The sequence below is a fragment of the Haemaphysalis longicornis genome, unplaced genomic scaffold (assembly GCF_048455015.1).
Source record: "Haemaphysalis longicornis isolate Haplotype H1 unplaced genomic scaffold, Haemaphysalis longicornis Haplotype H1 scaffold_8, whole genome shotgun sequence".
In the NCBI taxonomy this organism is placed as follows: domain Eukaryota; kingdom Metazoa; phylum Arthropoda; class Arachnida; order Ixodida; family Ixodidae; genus Haemaphysalis; species Haemaphysalis longicornis.
The window spans coordinates 107,388,996-107,408,356 of NW_027526445.1; the positions used below are offsets into that span (position 1 = coordinate 107,388,996).

The following is a 19,361-nucleotide window of genomic DNA, read 5'->3' on the forward strand; positions in this document are numbered from 1 at the left end:
GGCCGCCGCTGCCGGCAATCGAAGCGGTGCCCTTGGTCCCAACAGCACAACGCCTCAACCACTGAGACACCTCGGTAGGGAACCATCGCCTTTTTTGCGATCTATACCTGAGGAATACAGACCCTGGAATGGGTTGAAACTAATTCGGGCAATCGAGAGTGCCCCGTGTAAATTTGATAATAACAGAGGATGGGTTATAGTATGGCAAGAATAATTACAAGGGTTGAAGTTGCAGGGGAGCAACCATTTGTTGTAGAGCCACGGAAGAATGCTGCAGCGCACCGTGTTTTAAGCGTAGGCCCATTAGTCTAGTTACAAACCCAGAAAATACCAGGTAGCTTCGCTCGACCTTCAGGCCAAGCCAAGTTCAAGCAAGCGCCACGCGCGGTTTGTGGCGAATGCGCCACGGACCACGCTTCGGTCGCCGCGCAACGAATTCGTAACGCCGATGTGGCCATGAGTGCGGGCGCGCGAGAGAAAACATTTATTGCCCAGTCACCGACCCATTCACCGACCAAAGTCCGGGGCAGCTAAACGATGGAGGCTGAGGCGTCACTGTCTTCATAGCGGTCCAGAATGTCCTTTGAAATCTTGTGGATAAGGCAGAGAACTTCTTGGGCGGCCCGAACGTCTGTACAGGCCGGAGTTGCGAGAGGTGGGCGTCTCTTTTTTCGCGGCAGATCAGTACTTAGAAATGCGCTTTGAAAAGGACAAATTCAAAACGACATGCCATTGAAGCGTCGCTTCACGTCGACTCCTACCTTTGTGCAGGGTTAACAAATTTTTTAACATTGGCGTTCGTGATAGCTTGCTGAATAGCATTGTGGATACAGGATTCACAGAATGAAGAGGCCCAGCATTAAATTAAAGCACAAAGTACGATCTACGCTGGGACAGCAGCGCAAGGCGTGCGTGTGCGCTGTTGTCGTAGCGCAGATCCTAGTTTCTACTTTAATCGCATGCTGGGCCTCGTTATTCGCCAAATTCGCACATTTAAGCACGCTGAATGGTCGTTCTGGGGCGTTGTCGTAAAGCCCACATTCACCGATTTCTTAGAGTGTAATGAAGATGAATCTAAACGAACTCGCCCAGTTATCTGTTTCGATGCATAACAATTGTTGCGGTTTTCTTTAAGAAGGCCTCGCCAGTGAGAAATCGAGTAAGTGATCTTTGTCATTGTCGTTTTTTTGATGGACGATACATACCTTACTTAGGAAGCTAAGTAATCATAATGGTCGTTGCTGTGCTCGTGTGCGACGGGGAGCACGTGTCAAATCAAGAAATGCTTGTTAAACTGGTCATCTACGTAGAGAACAAAGTTTTATTCCTAGTCACTGCCCATCCCTGGTGTTGGAAACCATAAAGTGTAATCTGGAATAATATGTCAACTTCTTTGCGTGCTTTAGATGCTGTAAATGTGAGCCAATCACAAATTTTCGCTGCTTTGGGGTGTGGTTTCATATGGGCTGTGAAAATGAGAATGCACTTTTTTTCTCGCAACACTTTATCGACATAATTGTTCTGCACTTTTTTTTTTGTTTCAGGAGGATCACTTCTCAGGCTTGTACGCCTCCACTATTGGATTAGACTTCGTAAGTTTATCGTTTGATTTGAGTGATTACAAAACCCTTTTCATCAGCGAGCTCAGTGTGAAGAACATGTCGAGTGTGTTAAATTAACCGTGAAATTAACCTCCTTGCTAAGCACTTTTTAGGTCCTTGATACTGCCTGTAAAGTGGGAGCAAGCATACAAGGCTGCACTGCGTGATGCCGCAGATAGCAGTCACATTCCAAGTTTCATAATATGGAGCCGTACAACCGAAAGGAATGTTATTAGAGCTAGAAAATGACATCGTCTCATGCTTTACCCACGCTGCGGAGGAAACAGTCTGTTCGTACATAGGGAATTCGGCTGACGATCAGAAACTGCAGCGAGTAGAAAATGGTGGTAAAATCCTCTCCACGCAACATGACACGAATTGGTTGGACACCGGGGCAGACACCCTCGTATTTTGAACCTTCCTTCAATCCAGCCCCAATTTGAGGAGAATCTTGAAATAATTTTGTGCATCTAAAGGCATTGAGATATCCTGCACCCAGCCGAGTCAGGGGAACACATGCAGTGGAGGACCAACTCAAAATGCTACCAAAAAGCTCTCATGCAATCGGGGTGGTTTTGGGTCTGCAGTACTCGCCCAATAAAGCAGCTTGATGGCGCTGTTTCTCTCTATATATGTATATATATATATATATATATATATATATATATATATATATATATATATATATATATATATATATATATATATATATATATATATATATTTATATATATATATATATATATATATATATATATATATATATATTTATATATATATATATATATAAATATATATATATATATATATATATATATATATATATATATATATATATATATATATATATATATACATACATACATAAGGGTTGGCAGGTAGTCAAGAAGACCTCGTAAAGCAAAGGGGAGGATGTGGTAGGTTATTGAAACAGATAAAGAATTTGGAAAGAAAGAAAGAAACTGGAGAAAAAAATTCCCCCGCATTTCCCCGAGGGGGAGAATGTGAAAGTGCGAATGCACGGTTGTCGGCCCGCTTGCGGCGCTTGCGCTCGGCCCCCGCAGCCCACCGCCTCGCCGCCTTCTCTTCCATCTCTTCCATCGGGTTTGTAGTATCACGTGTACACCACGCAGTTATCAAGCCGCTATAACGCCGCTGAGTCGCCAACGCACGCCGCTGACGACGTAGTTTGAATGCGTTAAAGATATAAGGCGCGTTCTGACACCGATATCAGTGTCGCGTCCGTGGCTTGGTCGGTAGAGCGTCGCGCTGCGGCCGCAAAGTCCTCGGATCGAAACCTGGCGCCGGATGCTGTTTCTTTTTTAAATATAGAGGAGCACTGCGGACGCCAACGCCGCCGCCGCCGGCGGTGGATGGTTTGGGGTCGCTTATAAAGTGCATTCCCCCTGGTGGGATCCCAACCCACGCCCTCCAGAATACCGGTCTGGTGCCATGACCACTACGCTGCCGGCTGGGGTATTCTCCCCTCTTCTTTCTGGGGTATTTATGTTAAGTTGTTTTTGTTTCCTGTGAGCGGGGGTTGTACCCAGCGCCACATTCTCCCCTTTGCTTCTCGAGCTTTTCTTGAATGCCAACCCCTATGTCTCTCCCTCTCTCTCTGTATATATATATATATATATATATATATATATATATATATATATATATATATATATATATATATATATATATAAATTTCTGGAGACACAAAGAAACGCGAATGTCTGGTTTCGTTCCAGAATTCTACCATTATAAGTCCTTTCCTCGGCAATCCTGAAAAAGCGATTGTTTCCACCACAGTTTGTCGCTATTATGTGAGCTACAAGAGAAATGAACGCATAATTTTTTTAGCTTCGAAAAAGTACAAAAAAATTACGGAATAAAGATATACCCTTCCGATTCTCTGATTTAATACTTGTGTCTTTTCACTATATAGAACAAAACGGTGACATCACGTGCGCGCAAGCACATGCTTTTTTTGGAAATGCCTGGAATAACTGCCTGTCTTGATAGGGTTCTTTCAAACAATAAGCCGGGCAAGATTAAAAGGAACTTAACCTGGAAAAACGATTTTATTGAAACGTCATTGCTTGTCGTGATTTCACCCGATGTATTGAACTGGAAGTTATTGCTTCGATTTTTTTTCTACCAGAAAATAAAGAGGTTGGAGCTTGATGGCCACAGCGTGAAGTTACAAATTGTAAGTACGGGTTAACCAGAATTCCAGTTATTGTCATTTTTAGTTTCGCAATGTTCATGGGTTCTGGCTAATGTTTTCTTGCCGCTAACCGCATCAATTTTGAATAGTAGTTTGAATTTGAACACTGTAAATTTTAAGAGTATATTACATTTTTCTAACCTACTAGATGCATGCCGGGAGTTACTTAGATTGTAATGGTCCACGGTGCCAGAAGAATACAGGACGTGGACGCCATAACAGGAAGCATTCCAACAGGCAAGCACGGCCCTAACAACTCGAGAACGCACAGTAACGCGAATTGTTGCAATCCAGTTAGCGTAACTTATTTTTATGCTGCTGGAACCATTACGCATGAAATACAAATAGATACCATCATAGATTCATTCTTTCTTAGTAAGTAAGCTTACTGAAGAACGTCTGGATGAGCATATTGCTTGACAAATAAAGCCGGTGTAATTGGGCTGCTACGCCGTTATTTCCACATGCCTAAATTTATGACGACGTATTTGAGAACCAAGCGAAAAATAGGAAACACCTAACCGCTCTAACCTGGACTCAGTTACAGGACGTTTCGCCATGAGCGGTGTGCCCACTACAGGAACGAGCGTTTACATCAGCAAGCGTCAGTTTTGGACAGCTCTTTTTATATTTTCGCACAGTTACCCGTCAGTCGACCGGCTGTAGAAGGTCCAGGCCATCAAAAGCGGCCAGACTATTCTTGCGATGACGGATTTCATACCTATCTTTTAGAGGGTGTTTGCCTACGTATACTTCGGCTTTGTGCACACTCTTAAGGTAAAAGGGTTTTTAATAAGACCAGAGAAACCCGATAGCTCAGTAATGCTTCGAAAAGGCAGCACCCGAGAATAGAAGGCAGAAAGTCTTCAATTCCAGAGATGCGCTTCGGAAACAAAAAAAAAAAAACTGGGTGAAGGTGTGTAGCTGTGTGTCTAATCGCGACTTCAAGTGCCTCATACATCTTGCAGGTGGATACAGCGGGGCAAGAAAAGTTCAAATGTCTCACATCCAGTTTCTACCGGGGTGCGGATGGCATCATCATAGTCTATGACATCACAAATCCGGTATGTTTCAGCTCTGGTTTAGTTGAGCATTTTCAGTTATCGATGCAGATGCCTTTTCATACCTTATAAACGGGCACTGTTTCACGCAACCGCTTTTTTTAAGAAGACATGCGCTTCATGATAGGTACGGCGGGTTGGCTTGCTCCGTAGTTACCCATTTTAAATGATGAGAACGCTGTCAAATGCTTAGACAGTGATCGAAGTTTAAGCATGCCACTTTAGTAACTTTAGCACTCAATTTACTGCTGACCCATGATTCTTCCAACGGATGCATGTTATGGCCTGTTTCATACGTGAAATAAGTGGCAGGTAACCCCAATTCGACGTTTTTAAACACAACAAAATAAAGTTTACTTTAGCGCAGCAGAAAACATCTTGCGGTGTTGCCGCATTCCGAACAGAAAATTATGTCTAAAACTCTTTTACATCCCCAAATACAAAATTCGTTTTTATTTTTTGCGATATTGGTACAAGCAGAATTCACGGCTTTAGGCTAATTACTTGTTTCGAGGGCAGATAATTTATAACGCCTCTTTTCTTCATAACATTGACATCAACATCCTACACATGACTTTATGTGTAACGAAGAACTTCGTTACAACTGTATTTTTGTTGCAAAAGTCGCGTTGTGTCTTCCGAAATAAGTATAATTGTTGCAGCTAAATTAAAGCTGTACGAGCTGCGATACACAAATTATCTCGGGTGCTACATTACTGTGTCCAAAACAGGACGAGTTGACTCAAAATTTCAGTATTTAGGGAGTATTCAAAAAAAGAAGCACAGTATGGTTGCGGAATAAACTTGATGCTATAGAACCAGAAACAGAAAATTCGAAAAAAAAATTATTGCTCGTTGTAATACTATCTCATAAAAAGACAACACCCTAATGGCTAAAAACATATTCAACTTCGTGGTGATGGCCTTCAGGTCTTTTACTTGAGTTGGTAACATTGTGCGCACGTTTGAATGGCCGAAGCTGGGTCTCCGTCCGGTGCTTGTAACTACTCTGAATCATTGACCGTAAGAAAAAGGCTTGGGATTTGGTGCGATGTGATTACAAAAGCGGAAGGGACCCCCGTAACAAAAGGCCGCTTAAAATAGAGAATTCAGTTGAAGATAATTGGGTCATTTTCAAAAACGCACTTACTAATTTAATCAGCAGGTTCATCTCAACCATCACCATAAAAACAGAAAACACCGCTCCTTGGTATAACAAGTGACTTCGACGCCTCAATAACAAAAACAAACGTCTTTATTGCCGAACCAATAAAAAAGACCACTTTTCCGATAGCTGGCACAAACGATGCGTAATGAATATCAGTCACTGCTTGCAGCAACTCGCCGTCATTTTTTCAAACATGACTTATCATATATGTTAAAAAATAACCCACGGAAATTTTGGCGTGTACCGATCCTCTTAGCCATCCTGACAACATCCTCACTGACAGTAATAATGATGCCATTCCCATGTCTCAGTGTGCACAGGTTTTAAACGACGCCTTCATATCAGTATTTACGTGTGAAGACACCGCCTCACGACCTAAAGTTAACTCGATTCCAGACATCAGCATGCCTGAAATAATAATCAGTGAAGCTGGAATATTTTCATTACTCAATCGACTCAAAATTTCTAGAACTTCGGATCATGCAGAATTTGTCCCATACTATTTGCTCTTTTTTCCCAATCCTTATCATCAGGTTGCATACCATATGACTGGTGAATTGCAACAGTAATTCCAATCTTCAAATCTCGTGAACGCTCTTCACCCCTAAACTATCATCCTATTTCGTTAACCAGTAACATTTGTTAACACCTCGTACATATAATACACACACAAATTATCAGCTACCTGGAGGATCATAACATCATACATTTCGCAGAGGATATTCTTGTGACACACAGCTCGCAGGTTTCATTCATGACATTCATTCATCTCTCGACGATGGATCCCAAGTTGACGCCATTTTTCTTGACTTTTCAAAAGCTTTCGAACGTGTTACTCATCATAGTCTCCTCACGAAACGTTCTCGGCTTAACATTCACTCTAACATTTTATCATGGGTAAAAGATTTCCTTTCATCACGCCTACAGTTCACGTCTGCTAACACTTGTACCTCTTCTTTCAAACCTGTTACTTCCGGAGTCCCCCAGGGCAGCGTACTAGGACCGCTACTGTTTTTAATCTATATTAACGACTTACCATTCTGTGTCTCTTCCCGAATAATAATTTTTGCTGACTGTGTGATTTACCGAATAATTTCTTGCGATAATGACCGTGAAGCTTTGCAAACTTATATTAACGCTATCAATGCATGGTGCTCATCTTGGCTAATGACCCCAAACCATTCTAAAGCTCAGTATTTGTCCTTCATTAATCGTGCCTCCCGCTTTCCTGCCTCCTACGTGCTCAATAACCGTTCAATTGACCTCGTATCCACTTATAAATATCTAGGAGTTTACCTTCAACCCAATCTTTCATGGCATTATCACATAAATCACACCCTGGCTTCTGCTAATCGCTCTTTCGGTTTTCTAAAGCGTAACCCTAAACATGCTCCTCCTGACATTCGAAAACTTGCCTTTACTACACTAATGCGTCCTAAAATTGAGTATGCATCAGCCATTTGGGATCCCCATCAGGCATACTTCGTAATCGATATTGAATCTCTGCAAAACCGGGCTGCCCGCTTCATATATTCAGACTACTCACCTCATTCTAACGTCGCAGCACTAAAACGTCACACCGAACTACCTGATCTAGTACATCGCCGCCATTTTCCCACCTATCACTGTTCCATAAGCTGTATCACCACGCGTCACTTCACGATGATTTCTTCGAGCCACCTCCAGTCATTTTCCCTCGCCGAGACCACTCCCACAAAGTTAAACACACAAATTGCCACTCATCTGCCTTTGCCCGGTCTTTCATTCCATGTACCATAGTCGAATGGAATAATGTACCAGCTCATATCGCTTCTCAAAAAGGCAACACGAAATTCCACTAACTAATTCAACAGCTAGCCTAGCACTTTCCTCTTCTTTTTGGATTTTTTTCCGTACTTCAAATTGTGCACTGAACATTTTTTTATTTTTGCTCTGTATTTTATTTTTGTTGTTTTTCTGATACGTTGTACATCGTGTCGGGCTTGAATTTGAACCATCTGTATCATATTCCTGTCTTTTTTGTTGCTATAATTTTTTGATTACTGCGTTATCACTTTTTTTTAAGTTTACAATGTATTTATTTGCGTTTGCAGTGTGAACATTCCTGCTTCTTTTTGTTTATTTTTTCGCTTTACTGCGCTAATACAACACGTGTGCTATGTAGCCCCCCTATGTAATACCCCCTCAAAGGGGCCTTTAGGGGTATTGTGAATAAATACATAAATAAATAAATAAGTGTTAAACGTGGCAACAAACAAGCATAGAATGTTTGTGACTGAAAATTAGGACTCTAATTTTGAAGAAACCGTTAGACGTAACGCATATCCGAACAATTCTTCTAGGGATAACGCGAAATTACGTGCATAACACACAGTGAGCACAGCTTCACGTTATTCTTCTGTGCTATTTCAACAACAACGCTGCATTGCTATGAACCAAATTTCCGAACAAGAGAGAAGTGGCGGAGGCCCTTCTACAACAGTACGCCTTCATGCCCCTTGCGGCTGCGGCGCCGTCGGTCCGCCGGTGGAGCAGTGATTTTGGCGTTCATCTTCTGGGCAAGCGACGCATACAACGTGTTGCCTGTCCTACAGTCGCGCGACTGCTGGGTGAACGTGCTCCAGGTAACCATCACTTTCGCAGGTAGAGAGAAGCTAGAGTGAACTTTCATCCTGTACGACCACCGCAACGCACGACGGTCTCGAGAGAGAGCGAACGCTCCTCGTCTAAAGAGGCAAAGAGAGCCATGTCTGCATTCACAGGTGGTTTTTTTTTACTTAGGAATGGGTTTGCCAACTTTCCTTGAAAGCTCGCAAACAGGGCGACAAATGTTGGGAAATTTTGGCTGTTGGGAAACACAGAATGGGCTTGAAAAAGAGAAAGAGAGTGTCGGGAAAAAGAAAGAAAGCAGGTAATACTGTTCCTTCTGAACTACGCATGCCGAACTAATCTCCGAGAAAATTCAAAGGCGAGGTGTTAGGACAAAAACTTTGGCGCAGCTTTGCACTAGTGGCTGGAGCACTGCGCAGACGGCGAGACTTAGCGGCACCACCTAGCTTATTCTTTGTTCGGCTAAGCTTACGCGTGGTTATGCTTGGAGACTCTGCCAAGTTTTCTGCGTGGTTATGCTTCGAGACGCGGTCAGGTTTTCTGCGTGGCGTCATCTTTAGCCTCCCAAAGTGCATTGAACACTAGGTGATTTAAGCATGTAGAATCAACGCATGCGTTCCGGGTTTGCGGTGAAGCTCCAGGACAAGCGTTGAGCGCTGCGAGGCTAGCGTTTGGTCAAAAGTTTAGAACTCGTGCGGCGGCCAGCCTTCTACTTATGTGGCCTGGAATGTGGGACACCAATTAGGAATTTTGATCAATGCTATTGTTTCGCGGCCTTTTGCCTTCTTTCATTTTGGAATTGATTCTTCTCTTTGTACCGTCAAAAGTGCCCCACTCCTTCAAACAAGGGATAAAGCGAGCCACCCCGCGACGCGTTTCCAAAACCGTCCATGTGCCAGTTGTATCGCGCCTGCAACAGTTGGCGACACTGTCGCGCTCGATCACGGCGAGGCGAAGCTGCGGTAAGAAGCTGTGCCAGCGCACGTGATGATAACAACGCACGGCGCTCATTTTCTGCGAACGTTGGCCGGCCCAATCACCAGCTTAAACAGCAGCGCTGTTAGAAGGGGGAGAATTGCACAACAGCGAGAAAGGCTCACTGGGGAAAGAAAATGGCACGGCTTCATTGAAGTAGAACCGCTGGAACCGGGATGTGACACGCTGGGACCGCTAACAACGAGTTGGCAGACGAGAGAGCCGCTGCTGCTGTAGTCGGGAATACTGTATACATAACAACGGTACCATATACAGACCCCAAGCTACACATGAGACAACACTTGCGTAGAACATGGCACACACACTGGAGTGAACAGACAGACAACAAGTTACACGTTATAAACCACGCTTGGGAACATACACCACCGACACACGCAACAGACACACGGAAGTCACCTTGGCTAGGCTACGGATAGGGCACACGTACACAACGCACGCGTTTCTGCTCACGGGATCTTCTAGACCCCAGTGCAGCAGGAGCGGAGGGACCCTACCCGTAGTTCACGTACTTATTCAATGCAAGGCACTCGACAGCACACGACGCAAATATTTTCCTGAACTGCACAGACAACACATCCCGCTACACTCATCACATTTCTTGGCCAACAACCCGATGTTTTCTAACAAGCGTGTTTTTCAGTTTTTATCAGGCGTCAAGTTTCTACGGCTTCTTTCATAACATGCATAATCACACTGGCCCTATACAATATCCATTCTCATGCATTCGGTTCAATTTTGTTTTTACTGGGCAATTTAGTATTTAATTGCACATCTGTCCTCACCAAATAACTTTGTCTTTGGCTCTCTTTGCCTTTGTTGGCCTTGCCAATTAAACTCAAATCATCATCATCATCATGAACGGGGATGTGCGCAAAACCGGAGGAGATATACATGTACAGCATGTGGTGAAAGCTCCTTTCTAGAAGTGCAAACATACGTCAATAGGCGGAAGAACGTGGAGTTCCAAAAGCCATAAAAGTTCCCAACGCCCTTCATGCACTGAACGCTACAATGAACACGATACGAAAGTACGCCGGTAGACTTATACATTATGGTCGTTCTTCTAGCTTCAAAAGTGGGCGTCCACAAAGGAAATATCTAGAAGAAAATGGTTAGGGCATTTTGTACAAATACCATTTTTGTCTAAATAAAAGTGGTAGGCGATGAAGCTATCTCTTCCAAAATGTACCATATGCAACAGGCGTATGTGAGGTAACCTCAGGGTTTTATAATGAGAGAGCATTAGTTAGCAATTTAGGTCGTAGATCTGGCATTCATGACACACAAAATGGCCGAAAGGCAGTCAACAGAATTGCCTATGGACGGCTTGAAAATGACAGATCTAATAAAAAAATAGATACCTTATAATGCTCGCAGTAATGGCACATTTCTTAGAGAACCCCCGGAAAACAGGATTGGAATGAAAATGCGGTAATTTTGTGCTCTTGGTGACTTTTAAACTGGAAGTATCCCAATAGGCATAGGAACAAGGAACTTCTGAGTTCCCACAGCTAGAAGAATATTCATGTGTAACACACAGGCATAAATAATGGGTTGTAGTCTTCGGCTAAAAACGCGTGTTCCGGACGTGTACTGCGACCCAGAGGAGTACTTACAGAGTGGTAATTATTGAATAAGTCGTAATGCAAGTAGCAAAGCCCGTCTCCGCAGTTAGCTCAAAAAAGAGTGGTTGGACATTCTCTGCGCCCCTATCTGGTAGATGAGGCATTCTGGTAGGGGTACGGCATATTGGGCTGGATCGGCAAGTAGCCGGGATTGAGAGTGTGGCATCGTGGGTACCAACGTGCGTAAGCTTCTGGTCTAGTAGTCTGGACGTCTACTTTTTTCAGGTAGCACGTAGAGGTGACGTAGAACATATATCACGGAGGTTTTGCGCAGCCTCGCCATGCAGAGGAAACAGCAGGAAACATTTTAGTATGACTGTCACTGAGATGCTAAGATAAGGTGCGCATGATGAGGCGGAGAATTGTGACCGGCCGCAAGTATGATGTTTTTGGTGCTGCTACAAAGTGGAGACAGTTTGTGCTCTTGCACATCATCTCAACGTTGCAGGAGTCATTTTCTAACTTGGAAATGTGGATACAAGAAATCGATGCTTACGCCCGGGAGGACGCCGACAAAATCCTCGTGGGCACCAAATGTGATCTCACCGACAAAAAGCGTGTCGACGAAAGGACAGCACAGGCAAGTGACGATTTGGTAAAGCTGCCCGACTTTTTATCAAGCGCAACGCAAATTTCACTTGAGTGGCAACAGAAATGAAAGTTGCCAAAATTTGTTATGGAGCCTTTCTTTGGTGTAAACTTCAGTCAGCTGAAGTATAAAACCAGTTGTGCAGGCACGTGCAAGAATGGGCTCACGCTAGCTTGAAAGGCCCTCTTTATTGTATACCTGAATTCCAACATGGGACTGAACGTTGTTGTTACCGTGATTGTCAGGAACGGTTAGCAGTAAGAGGGCTCATGGCAGCCATTGGAACACCAAAATGTCACTGATGGAAATTTTTTCTGAGAAGCTAATGCTGTCATCTGTGTTAAAAATGTTATTGCAACCGTAAACACACATTACTTGTTCATCAAACTGTGCAAGAAGTGAGTTATGAATAAGGCTGTTGGTGGTTCCAAAGATTTTCCTTTTCCAAATGCAACCAGCCATGTATTTTTATTTGAACATGCATTACCACCTGCAGTGCCTCAAACAACATTCAGTTCGATTACCCTAACTTTTACCGCAGAGAGAGAAAGAGAGAGAGAGAGAAAAAACTTTATTGAATCCATTCCCCAACCTTCCCCAATCCAGCTCGGCTGACCTTTACCCCAAGGAGCTAAGGAGCTAAGGAGCTAAGGTGATTTTTTGAAAAGTACGGCTGCAAAGACGGGCCGTCCGAACAATGCACGCGGCTGGTGTCCCGCGCACAGCAGCGACTGCACAAGCAATCTCAATTAAAAAAGGGATACTAAGGTGATCTGTAAACATTGCGGCATTATTTGCGGAAATTAGTTTGAAGTCGCTAAGTCACGTTTCAAGTGCTCTGGATGTATTTACGTACACCAATTTAGTAGAAAAAAATCAATTAAAAACGGCTGTCCTTCTTTCTGCATCTTCATTGTCGATTGTCTGTGATGCTTCGTGCCTTGCTTAATAGAACGGAATTGGCTTGACTGCGCCTGCTGCGCTGCTTGCCAACGGTTCTACAAAGTCAGTCGGCCGTCCGCTGGCGAGTCGTCGCAATTGATTCGCTCAGTTAAAGCTGAGCCCCGACAAGATTTGTGCCCTGAAGATAATGACTTGATTTTTAAATTTGTACGTAGATTTAAGTACGTAGATTACTAAAGCAGATGAAGGCAAGGTTGCTCCACCCGGTATAAAGTTATAAACATGCAACCGGTATAAATGCTTAGGATCTTTCACTGACTTCCCTTCATTAGAGTTGCTAGCCGCCTATGCCTTTTGGTGAGGTACGCTTGTAGAAAACAAAATGCCAAGAAGAGGCAGCACAAGAGTCAGCAAAGTTAGTATAGGTATTTGGGAATTACAATTAAAGGATAATTGTTTTGTAAACTGTACATCTAAGGTAGGAGATGCACTTTTTCGCAAGGTGAACAAGCATATCAAGCACACCACACATTTCCATGACTTTTGCTGGCTGCAGGAACGCATTCGCCGATGATCAGATACTTGCGGTTGTTAGGAGGAAGCCTACTGAACAAGCTTTATGAAAGGATGCTGCGCTTAGCAGATCGTAATGCTACAGTCGAAAAATTAAACAGAGAAATGTCGTGGTGGGCCTTGCAGATGTACATTCCGTGTAAATAATTTAAAAGGCCCGTATGTTTTAATACGTCAATGGTTTGGAGCTATAAGCAGGCGTTTTCGCCCTGTGCGGGCTCAAATCCCTGGCGGCTTTATGTTTTAATTGGGGAATCGTCCGCCTTGTTTCCACGGGCCTTTTGTGGCCCGGTGCAGCAAACAGGAGACAGGCCAGCTGAGAAAGTGTGAGCAAAACGTACGCCTCCCAGTATTTCATCCCACTTTTACAAGATGCATACGCTTCTGCTGATCCTTCGTAATTCCATGAAAAGTTTTCGCCCCAGAATCGGTTCTAGGAGGTTTATTAGGCCCATTTCAGAATCACTACTAGGACATATCGGGAACTAGCACTTCCTGGAGTATCCATAATGCCCGAGCACAGATAATGCCATAAGGTAGGGCCATTTTGCACCGAGGCAAACCAAAACTGATTTGAACAATTCTACAAAAATAAACCGGCACTACATTCCGACACATATTGTAGTTGCCAACAGTATGGAATCCTTACAAGAGGAAAAACTAGAATTGACACACTTGCGAGTGCGTATGAATGAAGTTTAATGACTTGGACATCGGACAGTCACATGTTAAGATGAAAACGCGCCACTGCGCGTTACTGTTGTAGCTGTTACTGCCGGCGCATAAATCGCAGGGCATTCTTTTTTTTCATGCTTTATATATTAAAGACTGCTTCATATACCGGATACACGATGACACGTGTGTTTCTTTCAGTCCGTTAATACAACATAAACACAAACAGAAGTATGACAAATTCTCTTCAGTGTACGTTTAACAGTGGCTGCTAAATGACCGGCTGGCTTTCTGGCATGCGCATTATCATTGTTTCGACTCCCTAGCCTGCGAGAGCATTGTTGACGTTGCTAACCTGCTATTAGCCATACTTTCATATTTTTATCACTTTTCTGGAGACATTTTGTATATGCGAGTATGAAGATGTTTTTAGGGGACACCAATCTTCCTGTTAGAGTTATCTTGAATCTTCGCAATATCGCAGGCACCAGTGGACTTATCCTAAATGCGTGAAATAATTTCGGTAGCTCCACGACTGGGTTCTCTCTGCGGTATTTGACACTTTACATTCCCCCCTTTCAGGATAAGGTTTTTGTTCTGAGATAGTTGACCGGTTGCGTTTTATGTCCTCCTCTTCCAACGACTATTGCACCCTGTGATTATTATCGTTTGGTTTTCATTCAGTGTTTTTACGCCATGTGCACTTATTTATTTAGTATTTATTTATTTTTTTTATTTAAGAACATACTGCAGGCCATGTAGGCCCAAGCAGGAGGGGCATAATGTGGTAACAGTATCAACCAAATACAAACAGTAAACAGCAAAGAGCAGAAAGAAGAACTGAAGTATAAAACAGTGAACGCTAGACGCAACTACAAATTCACAACTAAACATTTGCCTAAAATGAACCAAGAGAATTTAGACAATTTTCGGGTGTATTGTTCCAATCATTAATTGTGCGGGGAAAAAAGGAAAATTTAAACAGATTGGCGGAGGCGAACATTGGGGTTAAGGACAGAGAATGGGAATGACGAGTAGGGCGAGTGGCAAGGGGTTTCAAGAAAGAACTGCAGTCTAAAGCAAGTTTGCGTTGATAAAATGAATACAATAAATTAAGGCGTAAAAACTGTCTTCTGGACTGCAAGGTTGGAATTCCGTTGTCACGCATGAGCTCGGAAACAGAATCTGTGCGACGAAATTTTGAATAAACAAACCAAATAGCTCTCCTTTGGATCTTTTCTAATAAGTCAATATTCTTTGATGTGTGAGGGTCCCAAACAGCGCAAGCATATTCTAGTTTAGGCCTAATTAGCGTTCTGTATGCAAGTAGTTGAACATTAGTTGGAGCGTCTCGAAGCTTATGCCGAACTAAACATAATTTACGAAAGGAAGAGGAAGAAACGTTAGTAACATGCGAGTTCCAGCTTAAATTATTTGTTAAAGTTATGCCCAAATATTTGTATTCCTGAACTTGGTTTAAGGGATTTCCTGCAAGAGAGTACGAAAATTGGTGAGGAATCCGTTTATTGGTGATGCGGAGGAAGACGGTTTTATCCGGGTTTAGTACCATGCCCCATTCAAGGCTCCAGGAGAGGATTGCAGTAAGAGAGGAGTTTAGAGCTTCCTGGTCACTAATAGAGATAATATTATTAAAGATAACGCAATCGTCGGCGAAAAGTCGAATATGAACGGGTTCTTTGATTACTGAGACAATATCATTACAGTAAATTAGGAAAAGTAAGGTGCCAAGAACGCTACCCTGTGGGACTCCGGAGGTGACTGGAAGAGTACTAGAAACAGAACCATCAATGTCTACATATTGACTTCAATAAGATAAATAATCCGAAACCCATGCTACAAGAAAAGAAGGAAGCCCGATGAGATGCAGTTTGTGAATTAATTTATGATGCGGTACTAAATCAAACGCTTTGGTGAAGTCTAAAAAAATTACATCTACCTGCCCACCATCATCAAGACTTAAAGCAAAAGAATGAAAAATTTAACATAATTGAGTTGTGGTTGAAAAGCCGTTCCTAAAACCATGTTGCAGTGGAGATAGAATCTGGTGTTCGTCAAGAAAATTAAGATAAGAGTTGCTACTATATGCTCTAGAAGTTTCCATGAGGACGACAGAATAAAAATTGGACGATAATTAGTGAAAGAAAGAGGGTCACCTTTTTTAATGATAGGAACAACCCGCGCCACTTTAACATCCTGAGGTATAATAGCAGATCTAATGGACGCCTGAAAAACAATAACGAGACAATTGGCTAAGGGTTCAGCATAACGACGCAAGAAAGCGTTGGGTAAACCATCGGGTCCTGGAGAAGATTTTAGTTTTAAATTGAGGAGCATGTTAAGAACGCCATCGTAAGACACCACGTTAATATCTGGGGAACTGGAAGTAATTGGAGGATGTACACCAGGGCTAGAAAAGACGCTGTGAAAGTATTGGTTAAACTGGCAAGCAATATCCGAGGGATTATCTAACAATGATCCGTTGTGCGAAATCTTATGAATCTTCCTTTTACGTTCGCTGATAAAGCTCCAAAATTTCTGGGGGTCCTCTGTTATGAAATTGGGCATAGTAGTATTGAAATAAAAACTCTTGGCCTGACGGATCTCTTGCGCAAGCGCAGAGCGGACTTGATGAAGTTGAGAAGGGGCACAACGCTTAGATTGCAAGCGCTTGGCTTTGCGCTTTAAGTGAATTATCTTTCGATTGACGCAGGGGGTGAATTTGTTAGTTGTCTTGGTTTTGGTGGGTATGAAATGATCTAGGAAAAAATAACACATGCTTTTGAAGGAGTTCCAAAGTACAGAGACATCATCATGATCAAATTTAACAAGTTGTGCACTGAGGTAATCAAGAAGTGCCACATCATTAGCGCGTGCGAAATCTAAGTTTCTTAATACTGCATGGCTTAGTCATATGCTTACAGCACAGAAAGAAGGTTACAGAGAAGATGCTATGGTCAGATAAACCAGGCTCTACCGAAACTTCGTATTGATTGATGGAACGCGGGAGAAAAACAAGATCAATTAGGGAACATGAATTGGCGGCAAAACGCGTCGGTTGACATACAGCTTTAACGAGATTGTGCTGCAGCAGTATATCAAAAATTACATTTGCGTTGTTAGAAGTAAGGGCGTCAGCGCCTGACCTCAAGCAATCCCAATCAATGCTTCGGAGGTTAAAATCCCCGGCAATAATTAATTTCTGGTGATTATATTGGGCCATATGTGACTGTAAATTCAACAAGAAGCCAGGCGCTGATTCCGGAGGTCTGTAAATGGCCCATAATATGAAAACATTCCCAAAAAGTTTTATCCTCAGGAAAAGACTTTCACTATCCTCAGCTTGAGGAAGAGCAGTAGCCTCAACTCAGGGTTTAACAATGACTGCGACACCGCCACCACGGGTTAGCCGATCTCTACGGAAATTATTGAATGTCGGAGGTATTAAATCATCATCGTGAATGCCGTCGTGAATCCAGGTTTCCGTTAAAACTACAATGTGCGGGTCATGAGATAATAGGAGGGATTTAAGCAGCTCAGTCTTATTTCGACGCTGCGCGTGTTGATATTAAAGGGAAGGTGAAGCGGTTTTAGAATTAAAAGAAAAAGTTGACTAGCAGCAAGTACACATTGAATAGTTTATGTGTACGAAATATTTTCGCAATACATCCAATAGAAGCGGCGCAATGAGCAAACAAAAGTGGCCCCATGCCCCGCCCCCATCTCGCCGCGCGATGCCGGAAGACCGAAGAGCGCGGGCGAAAACCTGCTGAAAAACGTCATACCTGGACTTCCGGCCGGATCGGCCGCCTCGGCCATGCTCTTTTCGCCGTGTTTCCTTGGGAATGATACTTGTTGTTGTTGTGGTTGATAGCACTCGTTTGTACAATTTTCGTGTTCAAAAAGTATGCACGAACGCCAAACGAGGCATACGTTATCATGCCGTATTCCTAAGCAGAATAATGCCACGCCGGGATGCTTGATAACATACGGAAGCGACAGCCGAGGTGGCTGTGCTTGATGACAGAGAATATACTACACTGCATTAAATACTTTGTAAACCGCTCCAATGCGGCTCTTTTTTTTTTTTTTTTGATGCGACGGACGTGAATGTTCACATTAGATCCTAGAATTAGGAAGGATGGGGAATACTGCTGTACTTTGGCCGGGGATGTTTCGTTCCATTCCAGAAACCAAGTCACATATGTTCACGAAATACTTGTTTCGTTAAACGCGTCGGTTTTCTTTCCCTATGGGCTCAGGACAGTGTTCAAAAAAACAATTTTTTGGCGAAACTAAAACAAGGGGCCAATCCTGATAGAAGTTCTCTCCCGGCGAAGAGGTAAACAGTATTCCTACAAATTAAAAGAACCAAGACAACCGGATTACCTATTTTGCAAGTATACATGTCACGATGAGGTGATGTTTGTCTGGAATTTAAAAAAAAAACACACCACTCCGAACCACCACCGTGCTATAATTTGTGTTGACTGTGGGGGCCTAATTTTTTGCCCAAGATTCCGTGTGGCTGCATATTATAACCTGGCGAGCACTTGTTGTCACTGAACCTCAAGTGTGCTCTAGTGATAGTCGGTGATGTATATAATGATGATACTAAAAAAATTAGGAGCGAAGAGTAAATATACGGCCTCTGTCCGACTAGCGCGATAAATGCTTAAATCTTGAAATGCTGAAACAGGCCAATGATTCATTATCACAAACATTTGGTGATTGTTACCTAAAGTAACGTAACTACAACGTAACTGCCTTGTCCGACTGGTCTGTTAATTATAACGAGGTGGCCGTAATATTGTAGCAGAATGCGCAGCGCACAAGCGAAAATCAAGCCCTACTACAGCCAATAATGCTGAGCAGGCACTAGTATGCTGCAGTGTTTTCAGAATAAATGCATGTGAAGCAGTAAGACGCCACTCATCGAAGTGCTGCTAGCAATCGCGGAGGCGCCGTAGCGCCGCTGCCGAAATGGCGCGCGCGTGTGGGTCTGTACGGGGATGAGTAACGGGGCTGAGGTGGGCGACAACGAACAGAGGAAATGCGGAAGCAGAGTCTGCTTGTTGGTTTATGCGTGTACCGGCAAGATGTGTCTCGCAAATATGTTTACAGCGCATGAACGCTATTTTTTCGCGCAGTGCAGGTACGTGCTTTTCGCTGGTAGATTGTTTATAAAACGCCCATTAATCTTCGGCATAAATGGTTTTGTGTATAATAAGAAACAGTTAAGGCAGTACCTAATATTAACTTAAGGTATAAAATCCCCCTATGCTGGTTGCCTAATTCAAAAATATTTTGATGGAACCCACTAGTCG

The 19,361-nt window shown here is 43.1% G+C and overlaps 1 protein-coding gene across 1 annotated transcript in view; it reads left to right on the plus strand.

The window, feature by feature from the left end:
• LOC144150159 (uncharacterized) overlaps positions 1-19,361 on the plus strand; it is a 72,389-nt gene that overhangs the window by 42,915 nt on the left and 10,113 nt on the right. The window contains exons 9-12 of the mRNA XM_077681999.1: positions 1,545-1,592; positions 3,754-3,801; positions 4,788-4,883; positions 11,728-11,859. Of these exons, the coding sequence (XP_077538125.1) occupies positions 1,545-1,592; positions 3,754-3,801; positions 4,788-4,883; positions 11,728-11,859 (324 nt within the window). The remainder of the gene's footprint in view (positions 1-1,544; positions 1,593-3,753; positions 3,802-4,787; positions 4,884-11,727; positions 11,860-19,361) is intronic.